Here is an 18,094-nt window from a genome sequence, read left to right as displayed (position 1 = left end):
CACTACACGCCCCACAAGGCACCGCGCCCTCCTCCTCCATCACCAACGTCACCCCGCCCAACCCGCCCGCCCGCTCGGAGCAGGCGGGATGGGAGAGCAGAGGCTTCTGGGAGAGGTAGTTCACAGACGCTCCGCCTCTCGGGCGAGGTCAGGAGGACGACATACCCCACAATGCACCGCTCCCGACCCCGGCTGAAGGCTGAACTTCCGCTGCTCCTCCATTTCCGCCGCGCGGGGCCGGTGTCGCTGTCCGCAGGTGTGTGTGTGTGTGTGTGTGAGAGAGCGCGAGGCCGCGCTTCCTCCCCCTCTCCCCTCGTTACCGACAGTCTGGGATATGAGAAATGATATTAAACGGCTTCTTGAGGGCCGCGCCGCTGCCTAATGACCGCCCGGGGCTGCTGCTCTGTGTCGGTGCAGTGAGGCCCCGCACAGTGGGGGAGTGAAGCCGGTACACAGGTGGGGACCCGCCCACCCCGAGTGTGTGTGTGTGTCTCTGTGTCTGTCAGTCTGTGTGTGTCTCTGTGTGTGTGTGTGTGTGTCTCTCTGTGTGTGTGTGTGTGTGTGTGTCTCTCTGTGTGTGTGTCTGTGTGTGTCTCTCTGTGTGTGTGTGTGTGTGTGTCTCTCTGTGTGTGTGTCTGTGTGTGTCTCTCTGTGTGTGTGTGTCTGTGTGTGTGTGTCTCTGTGTGTGTTTGTGTGTGTGTCTGTGTCTGTGTGTGTGTGTGTCTGTGTGTGTGTGTGTCTGTGTGTGTGTGTCTCTGTGTGTGTGTGTGTCCCTGTGTGTGTGTGTGTCCCTGTGTGTGTGTCCCTGTGTGTGTGTGTGTCTGTGTGTGTGTGTGTGTGTCTGTGTGTGTGTGTGTCCCTGTGTGTGTGTGTCTGTGTGTGTGTGTGTCTGTGTGTGTGTGTGTGTGTGTGTCTGTGTGTGTGTGTCCCTGTGTGTGTGTCCCTGTGTGTGTGTGTCCCTGTGTGTGTGTGTCTCTGTGTGTGTGTGTGTCTCTGTGTGTGTGTGTGTGTCCCTGTGTGTGTGTGTGTGTCCCTGTGTGTGTGTGTGTCTGTGTGTGTCTCTGTGTGTGTGTCTGTCTGTCAGTTTCTGTGTGTCTGTCTGATTCTGTCTGTCTGGGGAAAGAACTTGGGGATGGCTGCATCCCCCGGGCCGGGTAGGGCAGGGCCGGGCGGCAGTGTAGGAATGTCCAGGCACCTGGACTGCCATCAAACAAGAACAACAAATTACATTTGTACAGTGCCTTTAATGTCAGGAGGATTTCCCAAATCATCCCAACCCCCAAACAGGTACTTCCAGGTACCTCCTTGCGTGTTGTTTCACAGCGGATTTTGGGTGAGGCATTTTTATTGAGTTTGAAAGTTGCAGAGAAGCTCAGCAAAGACTTTGAAATGATAGTCAGATGTTAAAAATAAAGCAATTTCATACAGTTATACTTAGGAAATACTTCTGGTATATAAAAGTGTGATTGGCTCAACACTTAACATTGAGTATTAACAGTGCAGTCACCCCCCATCCCCCCACCAATGCTCACATTTTACTAGCATTTTACATTTACTTTATTATTGCTAGTATTTAAAGCTGCCGGTAACACCCAGTGACCTTTTCTCAGTGTGTTGGTGTCAGATAGATGGAAAACTACAGTATGATAATTTGTGTGTGTGTATACGTGGATTGCTAAATATTTCAGTGACTTATATTATCTGCCTTCTCTTGATGCTTCGTAGATCTCTTTTGTCCTGATTACATCACATTAAACATATTATTTTAAATATTCTAAGAAAACTTGAATGATCCAAATCTGTATAGAGAAACTTGTGTTCCCATTCATGTTTGTACCTTTCATTCATATAGCATATCTCCAGCTGTCTTGTTTTGGATGATTCTCAGCAAATAATAAAGACCCACGCATGAGAAGATCACATTCAATTTAAGTAATTGCTGCTTCATTAACCTTTCAAATCATATTTCCTTCTGTAAATTCATTTATCAAATCAAATGGTAGAATGTCGAATCAATACCAATTAACAAGAGTGCTGATTGATCAAATCTAATCAATACAGAATATAATAAATCTCCGAAGTCAGCTGTAAACCAAATCATTAAAGCTGCCTCAAAGTCACCAGGTATTGATAGTCTTCATGAATGTCCTCATGCATCAGTGATTGGGACCATTCTGACAGTTGTCATAAAATGCTTTTAAAAATGTGTAGTAACCCTACAAAAAGTAGGTGCTATACCCACAATGATGTAAACCAGGTGATTTTCAGCAAAGTGCCAGAATCAAATTAATTCCTGTAACATTAAGCAAACAAAATTAAGAGGAATACATTTATTTATGAAACTAATTTTAAGGCACTTTGTTAACTTTCCTCCCAAAACCTTATAGTCTTTGGAATTGTGGTCATTTCTGCATTTCAAAACAACTGTTGAGATTTTTTCAATGCGGTTTTTGAATAGTGAATTCAGAAATTAATTGATTTTTTAAATCTGTTTAGCACAGGTTTCCCTTTCAATAGGATGATGAAGAGACAAATGATATTTGTTCATTCAGTTTCTGTTGCGTGGCTCCGAAACCTTAGATGTCAGTGTCGATTCCAAAGCAGGAGCAGACCAGTTGCTCCCCTTGGTTCACGGATTTTAAGTGACCCGAGCAGGGTTTTCGAACATAATATGTGGTAAGTAGATGTCACCTTTATATGGGTTAGCGTCTTTGAGCACTTAACAGTGGTGACAGCTTTGAAGAAAGCTTTACGTGCTCCAGCAAAACATTAGATCCAAAAGGGGGGAAAACGCAAACCTCAAACGCTTTGAAAGCTTTTTCTTTCACACAGAAGTAAAACAAGTGTGATGTACAGATTAAAATTGTTGTAGTTGTGCTTTTTTCTTTACACGCGATTCTCGTTTTATTTTCTTCTGTAGGGATCACATTCAGTGGACACCTGAACAAGAGGAATTAGCCAGACAAAAAGCAGAAGAAAATTCCAGGGTGAAAGTGTCATTGGAAGAACAAGGTGATTTGTGACAATTGAGTATTTAGGCAGATTTATCCTACATGAAAATCTCCATACAATTGCAAGTTTGTTGTAACTTGTAATCTGATTAGAGAAAGTACCTCTATGATTTTAATCTGTAATAGAGTATTCATAATTGATTTGCATAAATCTATATTGATGACCAGACGTTATTTCCACTGGTCATTGAGTCATTGACTGGAGGGCATCATTTGAAGCAAAGTGAGAGAATAGGAGATATTTTTTACACAGAGAGTCGTTGGGATATAGAAAGCCCTGCTGGGTTCAATGGTTGAGACAAAATCCATAATAACTTTCAAGAGGGATCCAGAAAGCACAAGGCTAGATGATGTACATTTTCTAATTGTTCCTACAGAACAGAACCTGTCCACATCTGGTGTTATTTAGCACTGTTATTGTGTCAAGAATTTCATTGTATCTTATTCATTATGATTGTATTGTCCCTGTGTTTCTTCTGTACTAGTATTATTATTTAAAAAGATATAAATACAAATCAGAAACTAAGCACTGGGTTAACATGTGCTGCATGTCATGTTGCATCCTCAGGGATTCAACAATAACAGTAATAATTTGTTAATGTACAGACCAAAGCATTAAAAGGTCAGCTCTGTTTTTATTGTTTATCTGTTTCACTATTTGTTGTTGTTACAGTGAAATATGAGAAGGATGCAAGTAAATATTGGGATGGATTCTACAGAACTCATCAAAGCAAGTTCTTCAAAGATCGTACTTGGTTGTTCCGAGAGTTTCCTGAACTTCTTCCAGATGGGATACTTGCTCGAAATGGAGCTAAAAAGGCCGCAATTATTCCTAAATTTAACTCTCACAGTTCCTCGCAAACACAATCGTCTACAATTTCAAAAGGAGCAAAATGTGATTGCTTTAGCAGCACACAAACTGAACAAATACTGTCTGATGTTGTAAGCACCAATTCTACAGAATGCACAAAACCAGTCTATGATATCACAGTGACTGCACATGAAGAACAAAGCTGCAATAATTTAGGCAAACACAAGAATCTGGGAGTGTTTCCCGGCTTTGGTCCTGGCTTCAGAATTTTTGAGGTATCTTTGTGAACGATGCAACTGATATATTGAGACTTGTTAAGATTGCTAATGTCAACATTTTCAAAAAAATGTGCAATACTTTTATATAGGATTCAGTAGTATAAGTGAATGTTTCAATCTGACTTTATTGTTTAACTTTATTGAAAATGATGTTTTTTCATATAATTTCTATTCATTTTAGGTTACATTTGCAACACATTTTTAAGATTTTTTGATTCCTTATTCTGCAAAATTTAGGTACAAAAATAATAACAATCCTAACACTTGTTATAGGCCTTATCACCTCGTTGAGACGCCTCAAAATATTTTTCTTCTCATCCATGAAATTTCACTTTCATTTTGCCTATCACACGAGTTCAAAGTGATTTGGAAAAAGATGATCAAAGTTAAGCACCCAGTTAATAGGACGCGTATTTCTGTAGAGCAGACCTTGTTACCTCCATCTTTGTGCCAATTTTAATATATAATCAACTGTATGTTTCTTGTTTCAGTTACAAAGCTAAAATTGAGGCAAATGTAAACTGAAATACTTATCTTTCTTTCATACCAATCAGGTTGGATGTGGTGCTGGAAACAGTGTTTTTCCTATTCTGGCTGAAATGCGGTATGTAAAACATAGGCTTGCAATTTAACTATGGAATCTAGTGTGATTTGATTCATAGCAGTATTGTATCTCGTATCCATGCGTGTCTCTAAATTCTGTTAATGTTGGGTAGCCAACATCCACTTTTATTGATATCATAGAGTAACGTAAAGTATTTCATCTGGCCCACCTGCTCGCTCCCCCCATAACCCGTAATTGTCATGTTACATTTCTGGAAGGGAAACACAATATTGCTTATGCTGCCCGTGGACATTTCTCAAATAGAGCATTCAACCCTCAGCAGCCAAACGATTGGACCAACCTGACTTAAATCATTATGCTGCCAATATTCCCGCGGTGTTTTTTGGATATACATTTAAATAACTCGCCACTCCGGATAACTCTTCATTGAGCTTTTTTCTTTATGAAACATTGATTGTCCAGCCCTTTGGGACGTCCTCCTGACGTGAAAAGGCTATACAAGTGTAATTTTGTTGTTGTTGTTCCCTTGGAGTGACGATTTATCAAGAGTTTGCTGTGTATCAGCGCCTTGGGATGTCCTCCCCACGTGAAAGGCGCTATACAAATGTAATCTTGTTGTTGTATAGCCAAATAATGGCCAGGTGTATATCAATAACTGACTGGTTTCACAGCTTGAAGATTTGCATAATCTTTTTTGAAACCTGAACATACTGGAATTGTTTGAAAGTCTGTTATGATCTAATCTTTTTCTGATTGAATTAATTGTAGCTAATAATGTTGCTAGAAAGGAAATGAACAAATTGGGTAAAAATCTGCATGATGCAATCGAGGGTGTGTACCCTCTGAAATTTCCCTCCCTCCCTTATAGTAAAGTGCCTCTGGTCTGTTTGGTTCCACCCCAACAGCCCAGGAGCTCATAGTGTGTGGAAACACAGGCAGATTTTCAATCTGTTGTATGGAACATTACTTATTTCATATTTTGTGTCATCTTGCTAGCCCTTGTTACTCATTTGTAGAAGAGAAAATTGGGATGAGGGACCTGGGAACAGGAGAGCATGCATGAAATGAATACTTTTTATCGTCTGCAAAATATACAGTCAATTCACTCTGCAAAATATTCTGTGAAGTGCTTTGAGACGTCTAGAAAACGTGATAAGATGCTATCTCAAATGCGAGTGTTATTATTAATCTGGTCCACAATAACATCAATCCAACACCGTGTTTGGTTTTTTAGTGAATTTTGATGAGGGTCTTCATGCCACAAACACAATCTTGAGGTGAGTTAAGAGCCTTAACTAATGCAAGGATTATTATTATTACTATTACTTTTATGAATTTGTAGCAAATGCAAATAAGGAAATTTTTAATGAACATTATTAAATACTAAATAATGTAGAAATTAAATCCCCAGGGAGTTGACATTGAAGGAGGATTTTTTTTTTCATCCAGACCACTGCTATTTAGTTCTCTTACAATGTATGTATTAAATCCAAATCAATACTTTCATTTAAATCAATGATACCTTCCATTCAACGCCAACCCTACATTGGAACTTTCATTGCATTAAATGTTACACCCTTCAGATATGATGGTATAAACCTTACCAAATCTTGATCATAGGACAAAAGAATGATAAATCTACCTAAATTGGAGCTAATGTGAATGTGTAATTATTTTTCTTAGCCTGGATACGCTTATAATTTAGGCCAAGGGTAACTCTCATAGTTATAAATGGTGACGAGATGACTGGATTGAACGTAGTTAATGGCTTCATTTTGTAAACTAATCCCAATTATATCCCATGTAAAGTGTTGGGGAAATGTGGTTGCTAAGCACCATTTCTGTTCTGGAGTATCCAAAACCATAAACCGTGACAAGCACATATTAAAATAATATACTGCACATGGGAACGCACTTTCCGATGTAAAAGAACAAATTAAGCTTTCTGGCTTATGCATAATTGCTTCTGAGTAATTATTTAAAGCTGTTTGGTGCCACATTCAGGAAAATTTGTTAAAATAATGTGGTCGAAGTGAAGACGTTGATTTACTTTAGAAGATGAGGATTTCAATATTAGCGCATGATTCTGTTTTCCTCATTCGGTGATTTACGATACACGACTTGGTTGAATGCAAAAAATGTTAACTTTACATTGGAGACTTTGATGAGGGGTTAACAGAGTAGACTGCGATTGTACATCGGATCAATCTTACCTTCTCTTTCCCCTCCCCCTGAGCTACTGTTTCTCCTCAATCAGATCGCTTCTCTGTACCTGAACAATTGATCCATGAATAAAACATGCTCCCAATCTGGTATTTCAGAATGTTTTATTTATACTTTTTAAGGTTATTTTTCAACCTGGGAAAGAAAGGATCCTAGCTGGTAGAACAGGCACAAATCCTACTTCCAGCTTTTCTCTTATGTCGCTCAAAGGCCAGCCACTATGAGGTGTAACAAGGCAGTCCCTGGTGACTCTCTCAATTTTCCCCTTCCGAGCTTCTCATCAGCACCTTCCAACCGCAGCTAAGATGGCTGATTCATGCAGAACTCTGGGTGCAGACCTGCAATGCGCCCCTGAATCTCGATACCTTTAAAAACAAAACTTGACTATATTTTCACCCCTTCGTGCACATTGTTTTAATTTCATTCTCAACATAACCTGCTTCGTCAAACGGATTCCTAATTTTTATAATCTCTGTATCGTCTAAGTAAATTATATTTCACGACATCAGTTTATCAAATCTTCCTAAAATAAATTCAGTGCATAAATGTGTCAGTCTTGTGTTTTAAGTACATAAAAATTGCATTTATTTATGTTCAAGGACAAGAAAATAAGTTGATATTTCCTCTTTCACTGTAGACATTCCGATGGATTCCTTTATTGCTGTGATTTCTCTCCATATGCGGTGGATCTGGTCAAGGTATGCACTGGAGTTTGTTTTGTAGAATAGTCATGCGTTCTTTTGAATCATTATGGATCTATTATGTATCTCGGCAACAGTTATACCCAGCCCAATAAATCCTGGAGTCTTATGGACCAACATTATTTGGGTCTTAATTGAGTGCAGATAGGGCTTGATTAATGAGGATTTAAAAATTGTTCTGAAATTCAAATTGATTCATATAGATTTTGAATAGGATAAAATAATTGGGGCCTTGGTTTCTTAAAACCAACAAAGCATAGATGAAAATTCATTTGGCTTCATGCAAAAGACGAGTTATTTTATATGATATCTTTCTGTGGATTTTAATTACTTTCTAAATTGTAAATGAAACAGATTTTCTTTTTTAAAAAAGGATTAGTTAAATCTGACTAAATAGCTGTTAAAACCACCTTTTGTTCATTGCTTTCAGTCACACCCTTCCTATAATGCAGTTCACTGTAATGCCTTTGTTCATGATGTGTGTGATGAAACAGACACCTACCCATTTCCAGACGAGAGTATTGATGTAATTCTCCTTGTCTTTGTGCTTTCTTCTATCCACCCTGAAAGGTAGGTAAAGGTGAAAGATCGTGAAAAATGTCCTCCAGCTCATTCATCATTTGAGATTATTCAGAATGATTTCAGACCTAGGTAGCACTATATTACAACACCCTGCAGAAATTCCGTTCACAGAACAAAATATTCATTTTCAGAAAGCTGGAATAATTATGATGAATGTAACTTGCATAACCATATTTTTGAGGAACAGTCATATATATTTGGAACGTTTGTTTGTAACCCAGGACAGAACACGTGTGGATTTATCTTTAAGTACCTTTTCAATAAAGCATGAGAAAGTAACGGCTGTCTTGCCTGTTATATAAGGTGATGTGTGACAGCAGTTGAAATCATGATTATGTGTTTTGGACAGTAGCCAGGGTGAGAACAAAGCTCTGTCCGTAAAAAGTACTTTAGTGCCTTTAAAATTAAACTAAATTACATAAAGTTAGAAAGCCAGTTAATAGTATAATAAATGCAATTTCCTATTTACATGCATCACATTTTTTAATTATTGAGAAAAGCTATGGCTCATAGTTAATGATAATCTACCAGGAAACTGCAGAATTTATTTTATTTCCACAACTAGAAATCCTTTGCAGAGATACAATAATTAATATAGTAAAATCAATGAGATCACAAGGGTAAGTTATGAGACAGAAAAAACTGCTTTTCAACACGAACGTCACATAATCTATCTAATAATATTAATTAATAACAGTAATAATCTTTGCATTTGATATAGCGCCTTATCACATCTTTGAGACATCTCACAGTGCTTCACAAAATGACTATTTGTGTGGGCTAAACGCAGCGGCCAATCGCACACAGCAGTATCCCACAAACCGTCGTGGTTTGAAGTGATCACTTTTTTTTTGAATGTCGTTTTTGACTCTCACACTACGCCTTGAGGACTGTATTTTTTTCAAAAAAAATCAATGATGGTACAATTTGATTCATTAAATCTTGCCCAAAGTGTTACCGGATTTCAAATGAATCGGTTATTTCCCACGTGGGAATGGTCTGATCCCATTGGCAGATTTGCCTCTTACATTCAGTTGATCTATTTTATCTGGTTATTGTAAAGCTATTGTCTCAATAGCTAGAAGCAGTGACCAAGAAGAAGAAAAAAAAATGTAAGAAGGCAGTTGTCACACCCACAAATTTTCCTCCCATAGTTGCAAAGTCTCTCTGCTATTGGCTGCTTGACTGACTGTTGTTCATAAATGTATGTCAGCAGCAAAATTGCAGTCTCCCATTTTGTGTTCAGTTTTTGCAGTCAGAGCACGAGTGGATATGTTGATACACTGGATGCCAGTTATTGCCAGTTTTAGTTGAACAGCCAGAATTTGACAGTAGGCATGAGGTGACCCTTAAAGTGTTTCATCCAATATTTTGCAACTCTGCACAAGAAATTGCTCAAGATGGAACTATTTTGCTCAGATTTTAAATACAACTCCACCCCCTTATAAATAACATGGAGCTTGCTGTGACATTGTTCATTTCAAGGGAGTTGCAAATACTGTACTCGCATCTCCCAACTGTGATCCATCATTAAGTACAGATGTTTTTAAGGATAAATATGTAGAATGAGACCATATCAGGTTTTTTTGTTTTTTTTTTGAAAATCAGTCTATTTAAAAATAATCGTTGCTTCAGAAAAAAATGGCGCCTACAAGCAACGCCTAGCCGAGGGGTGGAGACCGTAGGCATGGTCGAAGTGGAAAGCGATAGTAAAAATAGTGGCGATCGGAAACTTTAAGAGCCAAGCAAGAATGCTAGAAAATATATTGTTGTGAATCGTAGGAAATGACAGTACAGGAATTCATGTTGCAGAGCTAACACAGATATCTATTACAGGTCTGGTCAGTATTCCATGGAAAAATTCCTGGAAATGATTGCAAGATCATGAATGTCGTTGAGAACACGAATGAGTTTACAACTGAGAGATAATTTTCTCTCTGCTGTGTTAACCCGCCCAATGATATCACATGCTTGAAATTCTTCCTGCACTTTCATTTTAGTGAATGGTTTTATTTCATTTGGTCTTTGCTCTTAATGTTGGTCATGGCTCTTCTAGAACCGAACCATCAGTGGAACAACTTATTGTTATGCAACGTTTAATGCTAAAAGCTTAACAAATGTGATATGATCAACAGTCCTGTTTATCAACCAAAATAAACAAAATATATTTAACAAAATATAGTTTTGCCGACAAAATACACTTTTGTATTATTTATTAAAATCAGTGTATATTACATATGTATTAATATAAAGCCCTTATTTTTATACTTTAACAGATGTATTCTATGTATAAATACATTATTCATCCAAAGGGAGTTTCTTCTAGTGTCCTGGCCAAAAATCTCCCAGAATAAACAAACAGTTTATTCAGTCAATTGTGATCAATAATTAACTATAATAATAATATTGCTTGGAATTGATATAGTGCCTTATCAAGTCTTCGAGACATCTCAAAGCGCTTCACAGGGTACACTATAAAGTGAATTGACTGTATATTTTGTGGGCGAAACGTGGCAGCCAATTACACACAGCAGTGTCCCACAAACGGTCATGAATTGAGTGACCAATTTATTGATAAAGAACTTTTATCAGGGGTCAGGATTCCTGTGTTTCCTAATTTTAGTCAAAATGATGCGAGTTATCGGTGATGTTGATGCTTTCTTCAGGTAGGAATGGTGAAGGTTCCTGCTGAGGTGTGCGGAAGGTTTTCTCCTTGAACTGTGAAGAGAGCAGATGGTACTCTCAGTACAAATGCACAAACACATCTATTTGGGTACTGCATTGTACTCCTACACCGTTTCTGACACAGCTACAGCTTTCTCATTACATATGCCGACATCCACTTGTGCACATAGTTTAAATATCAAAACAATTGCTTACTCCCAGCTAAATTTTTATTGATATTTACAAACCCCAAATCTTTGGTGCCAATATATTATTTTTCTTGACTTTTTAATTTAGCTGTATTATACTTTGAATGCTTAATTATGTTTTTTTTAATTATTTCTAGAATGCCGGAGGTTGTGAAAAGGCTTTCTAAATTGCTCAAACCTGGAGGGATGATATTATTTCGGGATTATGGCAGATATGATATGTCTCAACTTAGACTGAAAAAAGGTGATCTATTCTAAGTCTTTCATTAAATATTATTAAATCTGAAAAACTCCTACAGATATTTTACTCTTTTTTTCCTCTCTCTCTCAGTCTCCTTTTTGAATGCTAAGTACAGTTCCAATGTTGACCTTGATACCTCACTCAATTGGTTATTTTTCATGTGTTAGAATGGGCAGGGAGATTTAGGCAGGCTATTGGAGTGTGTATCTTAATGCCACATCAGATAGCATAAATCTTCACGACACCTACTTGAAGAAAGGATCAGCACCACTAATCTGTCCTTGTATCCACACACATGGACTTCCACCAGAGTTGATGGGTAATGGTCAAAATATCTTCTGATATTGCCAATATCCTTCTCTTTCTAAACTCATTGCAATAACCCTGCTTCTGTTCCATCTGAGTTCGGTTCATTCATCAGTAGACTGCCAATTAAATATAGAGCTTTGATGATCTCTCAGACGCACTGGAGGCATGGAGGTGGTAGAGAAACGACTGCTCACGACTTATAATTACATCTCTTGAAGATTTAGAAAACTTTGAGTGTTTGCAGATGCTTACTCTATTCTTCAAGATAAGGTGCCAAGATACTCATTCTCGTATGTTTCTTCAGCCTTTTGTTTTACCCAAAAGAACTGTTAGACCACTATTTAATGGATACTGAAAGAAAAATGAAATATAATTCCCGAATGAATTATATCAAAAGAATCATCGTGATTTCCACCTGTTCATCTTCTAACTTATAACTTGTTTTTTTGTTTTATGTTGCATTCTCTTCATTAGGTCGTTGCTTAGATGGAAACTTTTATGTTCGAGGAGATGGTACAAGAGTTTACTACTTTACAAAAGGTATAAGTAATAGTGGAGAACTTTTCAATTATATAGGTACTAAACAGGGAACTGTTGCATGTAAAATTTATTCCACAAGTGAAGAAATTCTGAAATACTCACACATAGCAAAGTCAAAAGTGAGTTGTTAGCACCTTCCTCGGTTAATGAAAGCATAAATCATTCTCTACTGAGTGTTCTTTTAACACCTCACGTTTATGATTACTTTTTTGATTTTGTTTTAATTTTCCTTAAAATGTGAATTGTAACAGGTATAGAGGATACTGCTCCATTAACACCATTCAGTAGATCTCTGCTTTACCTGCCTGATCTCTCCACAAAGAAGTGGCTCCACATCCTTTTACCAATGATAAAGAATGATGTTAGCAGGACCTTTTCAGCCTAAAATAAAATACATTGCGCCTTGAATAAAGGGTTAGATGATGGTTTAGCTGTGACTCGATATACAGACAAGAACCATTTGAAATTCATATAGATAATAAAATTGTATGCTCAGCTGCAGGAGGACTGAAATATGCAGTTACTGCGATAGAATTGCAACAGTATGGTTTAATTCCATACAAGTGCCAGAATTCCCTGGTTAAACGCAATTTACATTTCTTTTAGTTTTTGTTTTGAATGGTAAAGCAAGATACTCTTTCTGTAGTCAGTATACAAAACATTCCATTTTGGACTAAGGTGACCTTGGAATTTGATTCTTTACCTCAGCTGAACCAATGTTCAAGATTGTAAAGGGTGAGAGGAAAGAAATCTAGGTAGTATACATGTCATTTGTGGTATTGGTATATGTAATGAGAGATGTAGATCAGCACAAAATAAGCCATATATTGTGGATTGTTTAGACTGATTTTAATCCTTGTCTGGCTCATAACTTAGGTTTCCATAGTACCAAGGCAGTGTCAAAGATGAGTGAGGTAGTGTTCACCAGCACACAAGTGAATGAGCGTCTTATCTATCTGTCAAAACAACATTAATGCTTGACGTCAAAGGTGGCCATGTTGTTTGGCTGCCGTTGAATGTGTTTGCCCCATAAAACCAAGGGAAGTGGCTTTAACCTTAATGGCGAGTCTGAACTTCCTCAGCCACCGGAGGAAGTGGCACCCATTGACTAAAAAGTCACTATTTGCAATTTGCCAATTCTTTACAGTTTTAAATACCATAAAGACTCACACACTCTTGAGTTGAAGGCTTATAAAAATGACTTGATGCAATTAAAAATAAAAAAAATGTGTACAATAAGAGTATTACATATTGTGGTACATTTGTTTGATGCAATTTTCTGATGATTATGGGAGCTTTAAAGCTAAATTGTACGTGAAACTTTCATGTGGACATTTGTTTGAAGGTAGATTTTATGCTATAGAAATTGTGGAACCACTTTCTGAAATGGTTCTCCAGTATTCGTGAACCATGAATTTTCTTGCTATCGGTTAAATGCAATGTAGTAGTGTATTCTTTTCATTCATTAAACCTGTATCATTCATTATTTTCTTCAATAGAAGAAATTGCTAATATTTTCATATCCGCTGGTTTGAAAGAAGTTCAAAATCTAGTGGATCGACGACTTCAAGTTAACCGGAAAAAGAAAATTGCAATGCACAGAATTTGGATACAAAGCAAATACCAAAAAGAGCCATAAGGTGCCAAAGTAAGGCTGAAGGTACTTACTTTTAAAGGTTGTAAGGATTGTTTTTATTAAAACTTAATAATTTATTAAAATTATTAAAAATGAGCTCAAACAGGGATGATTCAGAATGATGACTTTATTTCAAATTAGTTTGCTCAATCTGCATTCAACATCTCATCACAGGGTTTCTAACATGATCTGCACCATTGCATTGTACTTCTTTGACAACCAATGAACCCAAGGACCTAGATAATATTATAGCATTACATCCTCTCCCAGAGACTTCAAAAGAAAGGTGGTTTAATTTAATAGTTGCCTATCAAGATTGTATTTCATTGATATAGTTGTATATAATATTGATCCATAACAAAGACATTTAAGAACTAATTTTAGAGACCTATCTACATATTTAAAGTGGGTTTTAGCAAATGCATTGGTTTGGTACTACAAGTATAGCTCCCAAAAGTCCCAACTCATTAGACAAGCAACCTTTTCACCAGGGAGACATAATCATGTTGATGTTTTAACATTCATTGTTTCTTTGCTGCTTCACAGTCCTTCTTTGTTTTTAAATGTGTGTCATTACAAACCAATGTACATGGAGAAGTGTAAAATCTGACTTGCTGATAGATTACTCCATTCACAGATCTTCAGTCGAGATATATAAATGTTGACTTTGGTTATATATTTCCCCCCACTCTTACTTTACAATATCCTTTCTGCACTCCCAAGGTGTTATTCTACACGAAGAGTGCCATATAAATCGTGTTATAAAGTTCTGCATCTGAAGCAAATGAATATAAATTACTATTTACGTAGTGGTTTTAATGAGGCAAGTTCATCAAAGATGCTTGTTTAAAAAAACAATCCGTATGTTTAATAGACCAACCATGGCAATATAATCATGTATTTAACTTTATCATAATATAACTGTAAGTCTATGTAAAATGGAGAACTAAATATAAATATAACATAATACTTAAACTGAAAGTAACTGATGGCAAATGATGGCATCATCCTAACCCATCTTATTCCATAGGAGATTTTACTCTCCAATTAAAACAGGAACTTTGGGTTACAACCACAGGAAGAATTGGAAGCAAATCATATTGTAACTTACAAGCAGATATCAGAAAGTTCAACATGTAATACTCAGAAAGTTTGTAACAAATGCTGTCCTTGTGTGTAGAGAACCATTAAGATATCTAATGTTCCTTATTTTATTTATATTCAAGATCACAATTTTGTTCTTCCTGCGGGCTATTTAAAATATTTATTTTATAGCTTAAAATCAATCACCATTTCATTGAACCAGTCTGGCTTCCCTCCACCTTGTTTCTGGAGTGACTGTAGGCATTACATGGCTACTTAATGTCCTGGCCAACAATCCCCCAAATAAAATTGGTCCCTCTCTTCATGGCTGAATGTGGGACATTGCTGAGTACAAATTGACTGCTACGAATGCATAGTCGCTGCACATCACAGTAAAATCCCACGATGCACTTTGAGACATCTCAATGACGTTATAAAGCGCTATATCAAATGCAAAGATTATTATAATACATCGCATTTGTTCTAGAAAATGGTCACCTGCTGAAGTCTGCTCAGCCTCCTCTCAGTTATACACTTTATTAACGATTTCAACAAATTTCTGGTCGCAGAATTGTAATATTAACAATGAAATGATCAACTGTGCGATTAATTTCCAACATTTATCAAGCGCTCCAGGATGCAACTCTGCGACAAAGGCGCTATATACATGCGAGTTGTTGTTGTTATCCTCTTTCGAATTCCCATCAACCTGCTGGAACTAGCAGCTGTGCATAAGCAGGACAGGTGAAGAAATCTCCATTGGTGCAACTCCTGATTCCTTATTAAAGAATCACGCTAAGACGTACCACAAATTAGACCTCAATATCATGCTAGGACACCTCACCCTCTCTTGGTTCAAAGCATTAAACCAAATATTGAGCAATGCACACTTGGCCAGAATGATTCAACAACAACAAAAGTATATTTGTATAGCGCCTTTCCCGTCAGGAGGATGTCCCAAGGCGCTGGACAATCAGTATTGCAGATTTTTTTTGGAAAGCAGAAAGGGTATCAAATGTAAAAATGTTCTAGGCATTACTGTCACTGACTCTGAGTGCTGCACTTTTAAAAGTACTGACTAAAACAATAGGATTTCAGGCATTAATATTGGAATAGAAAGGTAAAAAAAAACATTTTGTGGGAAACCTATCAACATAAATCAAAGTTTTGAAATAAACTTTATGTATTAGATGTATCCCATACATAGGAATTGAGCTCATTCATAATTTAAGACCAGATTAAAATTTTACTAAATGGTTTAAGATAGTATTAAAAAGGAAAAAAAAAATACCTGGATGATCTTTCCCGATAAATACACTAAAACACTTAGTTGATGTGTTAAGATTCTGACCCACTGCTTGATCCACAATCTTCTCACATAGAGGGACTCACAAACATTGGCGGACAGCTGGTTTTGTTTCATTGTGCATTCTATAAACTATTCTCTTAAACTATGTATGTATTGAACGGACGGTATATTGAAGATGCACATCTTTCCATTGCTCCTCAGAGAATAATCAAATATATATACATTCATCATACTTCAGAACAACATTGATACGATAGAAACGTTTAGTTTTATGCAACATGGATGCAAGTCAATGTATTCGAAAGGAAATACTCATTTAATTGTACTTTTACCAGAGGAATTTTCCACCTACTTCCACAGACCTCCCCACCTCCATGTTGACATTTTTACCACTGACATTTGACATTGACATCATGTGGGGGAGTTTCAGATTTACTGTAAATCCTTTCACATTCTATGTATTGACATCGAGAGTAGCTTTTGCAACGTAGAGCAAAGCAGGATGTGGAAGGGTCAAGTGATGTTACACAGACTCATTCATTGTCAGTCCTGACAGAACAGAATTAGGGGGAAAAGCCTACAGATGATTTTTTTTTACTCACTTTCAAGAAATTCGGTTTTCTCTTTACAATACTAAATATCTATTTTCCAATTCAAAATTATTTAAGGTCAAAGTTTGCCCACAATTTGAATACTTCCTTCCACCAAATCTGGGGAGACAGCGCTTTCAATACTGGGTATAATATAAAAAGAGGCGATCATCTGATTTGCCATTATCCCCTCAGGCTGCTTCCTCTTTTTCTCTCTCTCTCCCCATCACTAACTTTATGTCTATCTCTATTTCACATGTTGTACTTTGGTATTCCTTCTCCAAACTTTCCTCGCATGTTCTTCATAAGCTTCAAATGCCGTACATTGTTCCATATCCTTTAACTGTCCTGGAATTGCAAGCCTGGAGCTCTTTACGTTTGGCATTACCTGGTCACTTCAAGTTTAATCTCGTGTTCCAAGCTGTTCTTTTTAACCTTGTACACAACATCGACCCATCCTCGAGGTTTTCAAAAAATTTTTAATTTATTTTTGCCCATCGGGATGGCAGGCGTGTCGGCATTGATAAGTCCGAACAGGTCCCCTTCGAGTTGTAGACGAATTTGAAAATGTGATATTTCGGGACTGCAATTATCCATTTAGCAATTTAAGAGTATAAAAATCAAGAAATTTATAGTATATTCTGTGAAGTGCTTTGAGATGTTTCGGAGACTTTTGATAAAGCGCTATATCAAATGCAAGGATTACCTGTGAAACACTTTGAGGCGTTCTTCTGATGTGGAAAGCACTGCAACAGATCGTATTGTTTATCATAGAACCGTGAAGGTTCGTCCCTTCATTGCTGTGATAATATTATTTCAAGTTCGTTATTCTTTCTGTTATAATTATTGCACACGTTACTGACGCTGGTAGACTTGGATATAACAGACCTCGAATTTGAACCGATGAAATGTTTGGCAAGCGTTTTCCCTGTGTTTGCCAAACATTGCGACACAGCAGAGCAAATCATGTCACAACATTTCAATGCAAGGTTAAAGCATCAGCTTCTTACTTGAGCAGAATTTTACAGTCATGACAATGATGTGTTCTCCCCTCTCAAACCCTCTCTACCTGTCCCACCCTCTCACCCCCTCCCTCCCCGCTCCCGCCCTCAGCCCCCACCTGTGTCTCTTTTACCCGCTCTTACCCCCCAGCCCTTCATTCACTCACTCCTCCCTCTATGTAAGTGCTACAAAACGCTATCCCAAGTGAAGAGCACAATATAAATGGACATTATCTCCCTCAACCCCCCCCCCCCCCGCCGTCTCTCTCTCCCCCTCTCGCTTTTACCCCATGTATATCTCCCACCCCCTCATTCTATTCTACTCTTTCCGTCTCTTTCAC

General features: G+C 37.5%; 1 protein-coding gene and 1 long non-coding RNA gene across 12 annotated transcripts; one reads left to right on the top strand and one right to left on the bottom strand.

The window, feature by feature from the left end:
- The first annotated feature begins 218 nt into the window (after positions 1-218).
- mettl8 (methyltransferase 8, methylcytidine) lies at positions 219-13,877 on the top strand. Of its 11 annotated transcripts, none has more exons than XM_007889949.2 (11): positions 219-256; positions 1,853-1,932; positions 2,497-2,676; positions 2,921-3,012; positions 3,685-4,097; positions 4,655-4,704; positions 7,526-7,586; positions 8,020-8,159; positions 11,182-11,288; positions 12,069-12,134; positions 13,634-13,868. In XM_007889949.2, exons 3-11 carry the CDS (start codon positions 2,519-2,521, stop codon positions 13,771-13,773), a joined length of 1,227 nt encoding a protein of 408 aa, XP_007888140.2. In that variant the 5' UTR covers positions 219-256; positions 1,853-1,932; positions 2,497-2,518; the 3' UTR covers positions 13,774-13,868. The 11 variants fall into 11 exon arrangements, with proteins under 11 accessions (XP_007888140.2, XP_007888138.2, XP_007888141.2 ...); XM_007889948.2 differs by lacking the exon at positions 219-256 and adding an exon at positions 305-456 and having other exon boundaries at positions 13,634-13,877; XM_007889952.2 differs by lacking the exon at positions 219-256 and adding an exon at positions 305-456 and having other exon boundaries at positions 2,502-2,676.
- Positions 6,894-17,615, bottom strand: LOC103176426. Its single transcript, XR_487593.2, has 3 exons — positions 17,459-17,615; positions 8,092-8,152; positions 6,894-7,253 (listed from the first exon to the last, which is right to left on the bottom strand). It is a non-coding gene; the product is annotated as an uncharacterized LOC103176426 (long non-coding RNA).
- Positions 17,616-18,094: the final 479 nt, after the last annotated feature.

The sequence above is a fragment of the Callorhinchus milii genome, unplaced genomic scaffold (genome assembly GCF_018977255.1).
Source record: "Callorhinchus milii isolate IMCB2004 unplaced genomic scaffold, IMCB_Cmil_1.0 Scaffold6, whole genome shotgun sequence".
Lineage (NCBI taxonomy): Eukaryota > Metazoa > Chordata > Chondrichthyes > Chimaeriformes > Callorhinchidae > Callorhinchus > Callorhinchus milii.
This window is presented reverse-complemented; position numbering and strand designations above follow the sequence as displayed.

Bases quoted from the DNA above. Each gene is read 5' to 3' on its own strand.
- mettl8 (XM_007889948.2), top strand. From the start codon at position 2,519: ATGATGAAGAGACAAATGATATTTGTTCATTCAGTTTCTGTTGCGTGG. The intron at 4,705-7,525 runs GTATGTAAAACA...CTTTCACTGTAG, and splicing joins CCTATTCTGGCTGAAATGCG to ACATTCCGATGGATTCCTTT. The intron at 8,160-11,181 runs GTAGGTAAAGGT...AATTATTTCTAG, and splicing joins TCTTCTATCCACCCTGAAAG to AATGCCGGAGGTTGTGAAAA.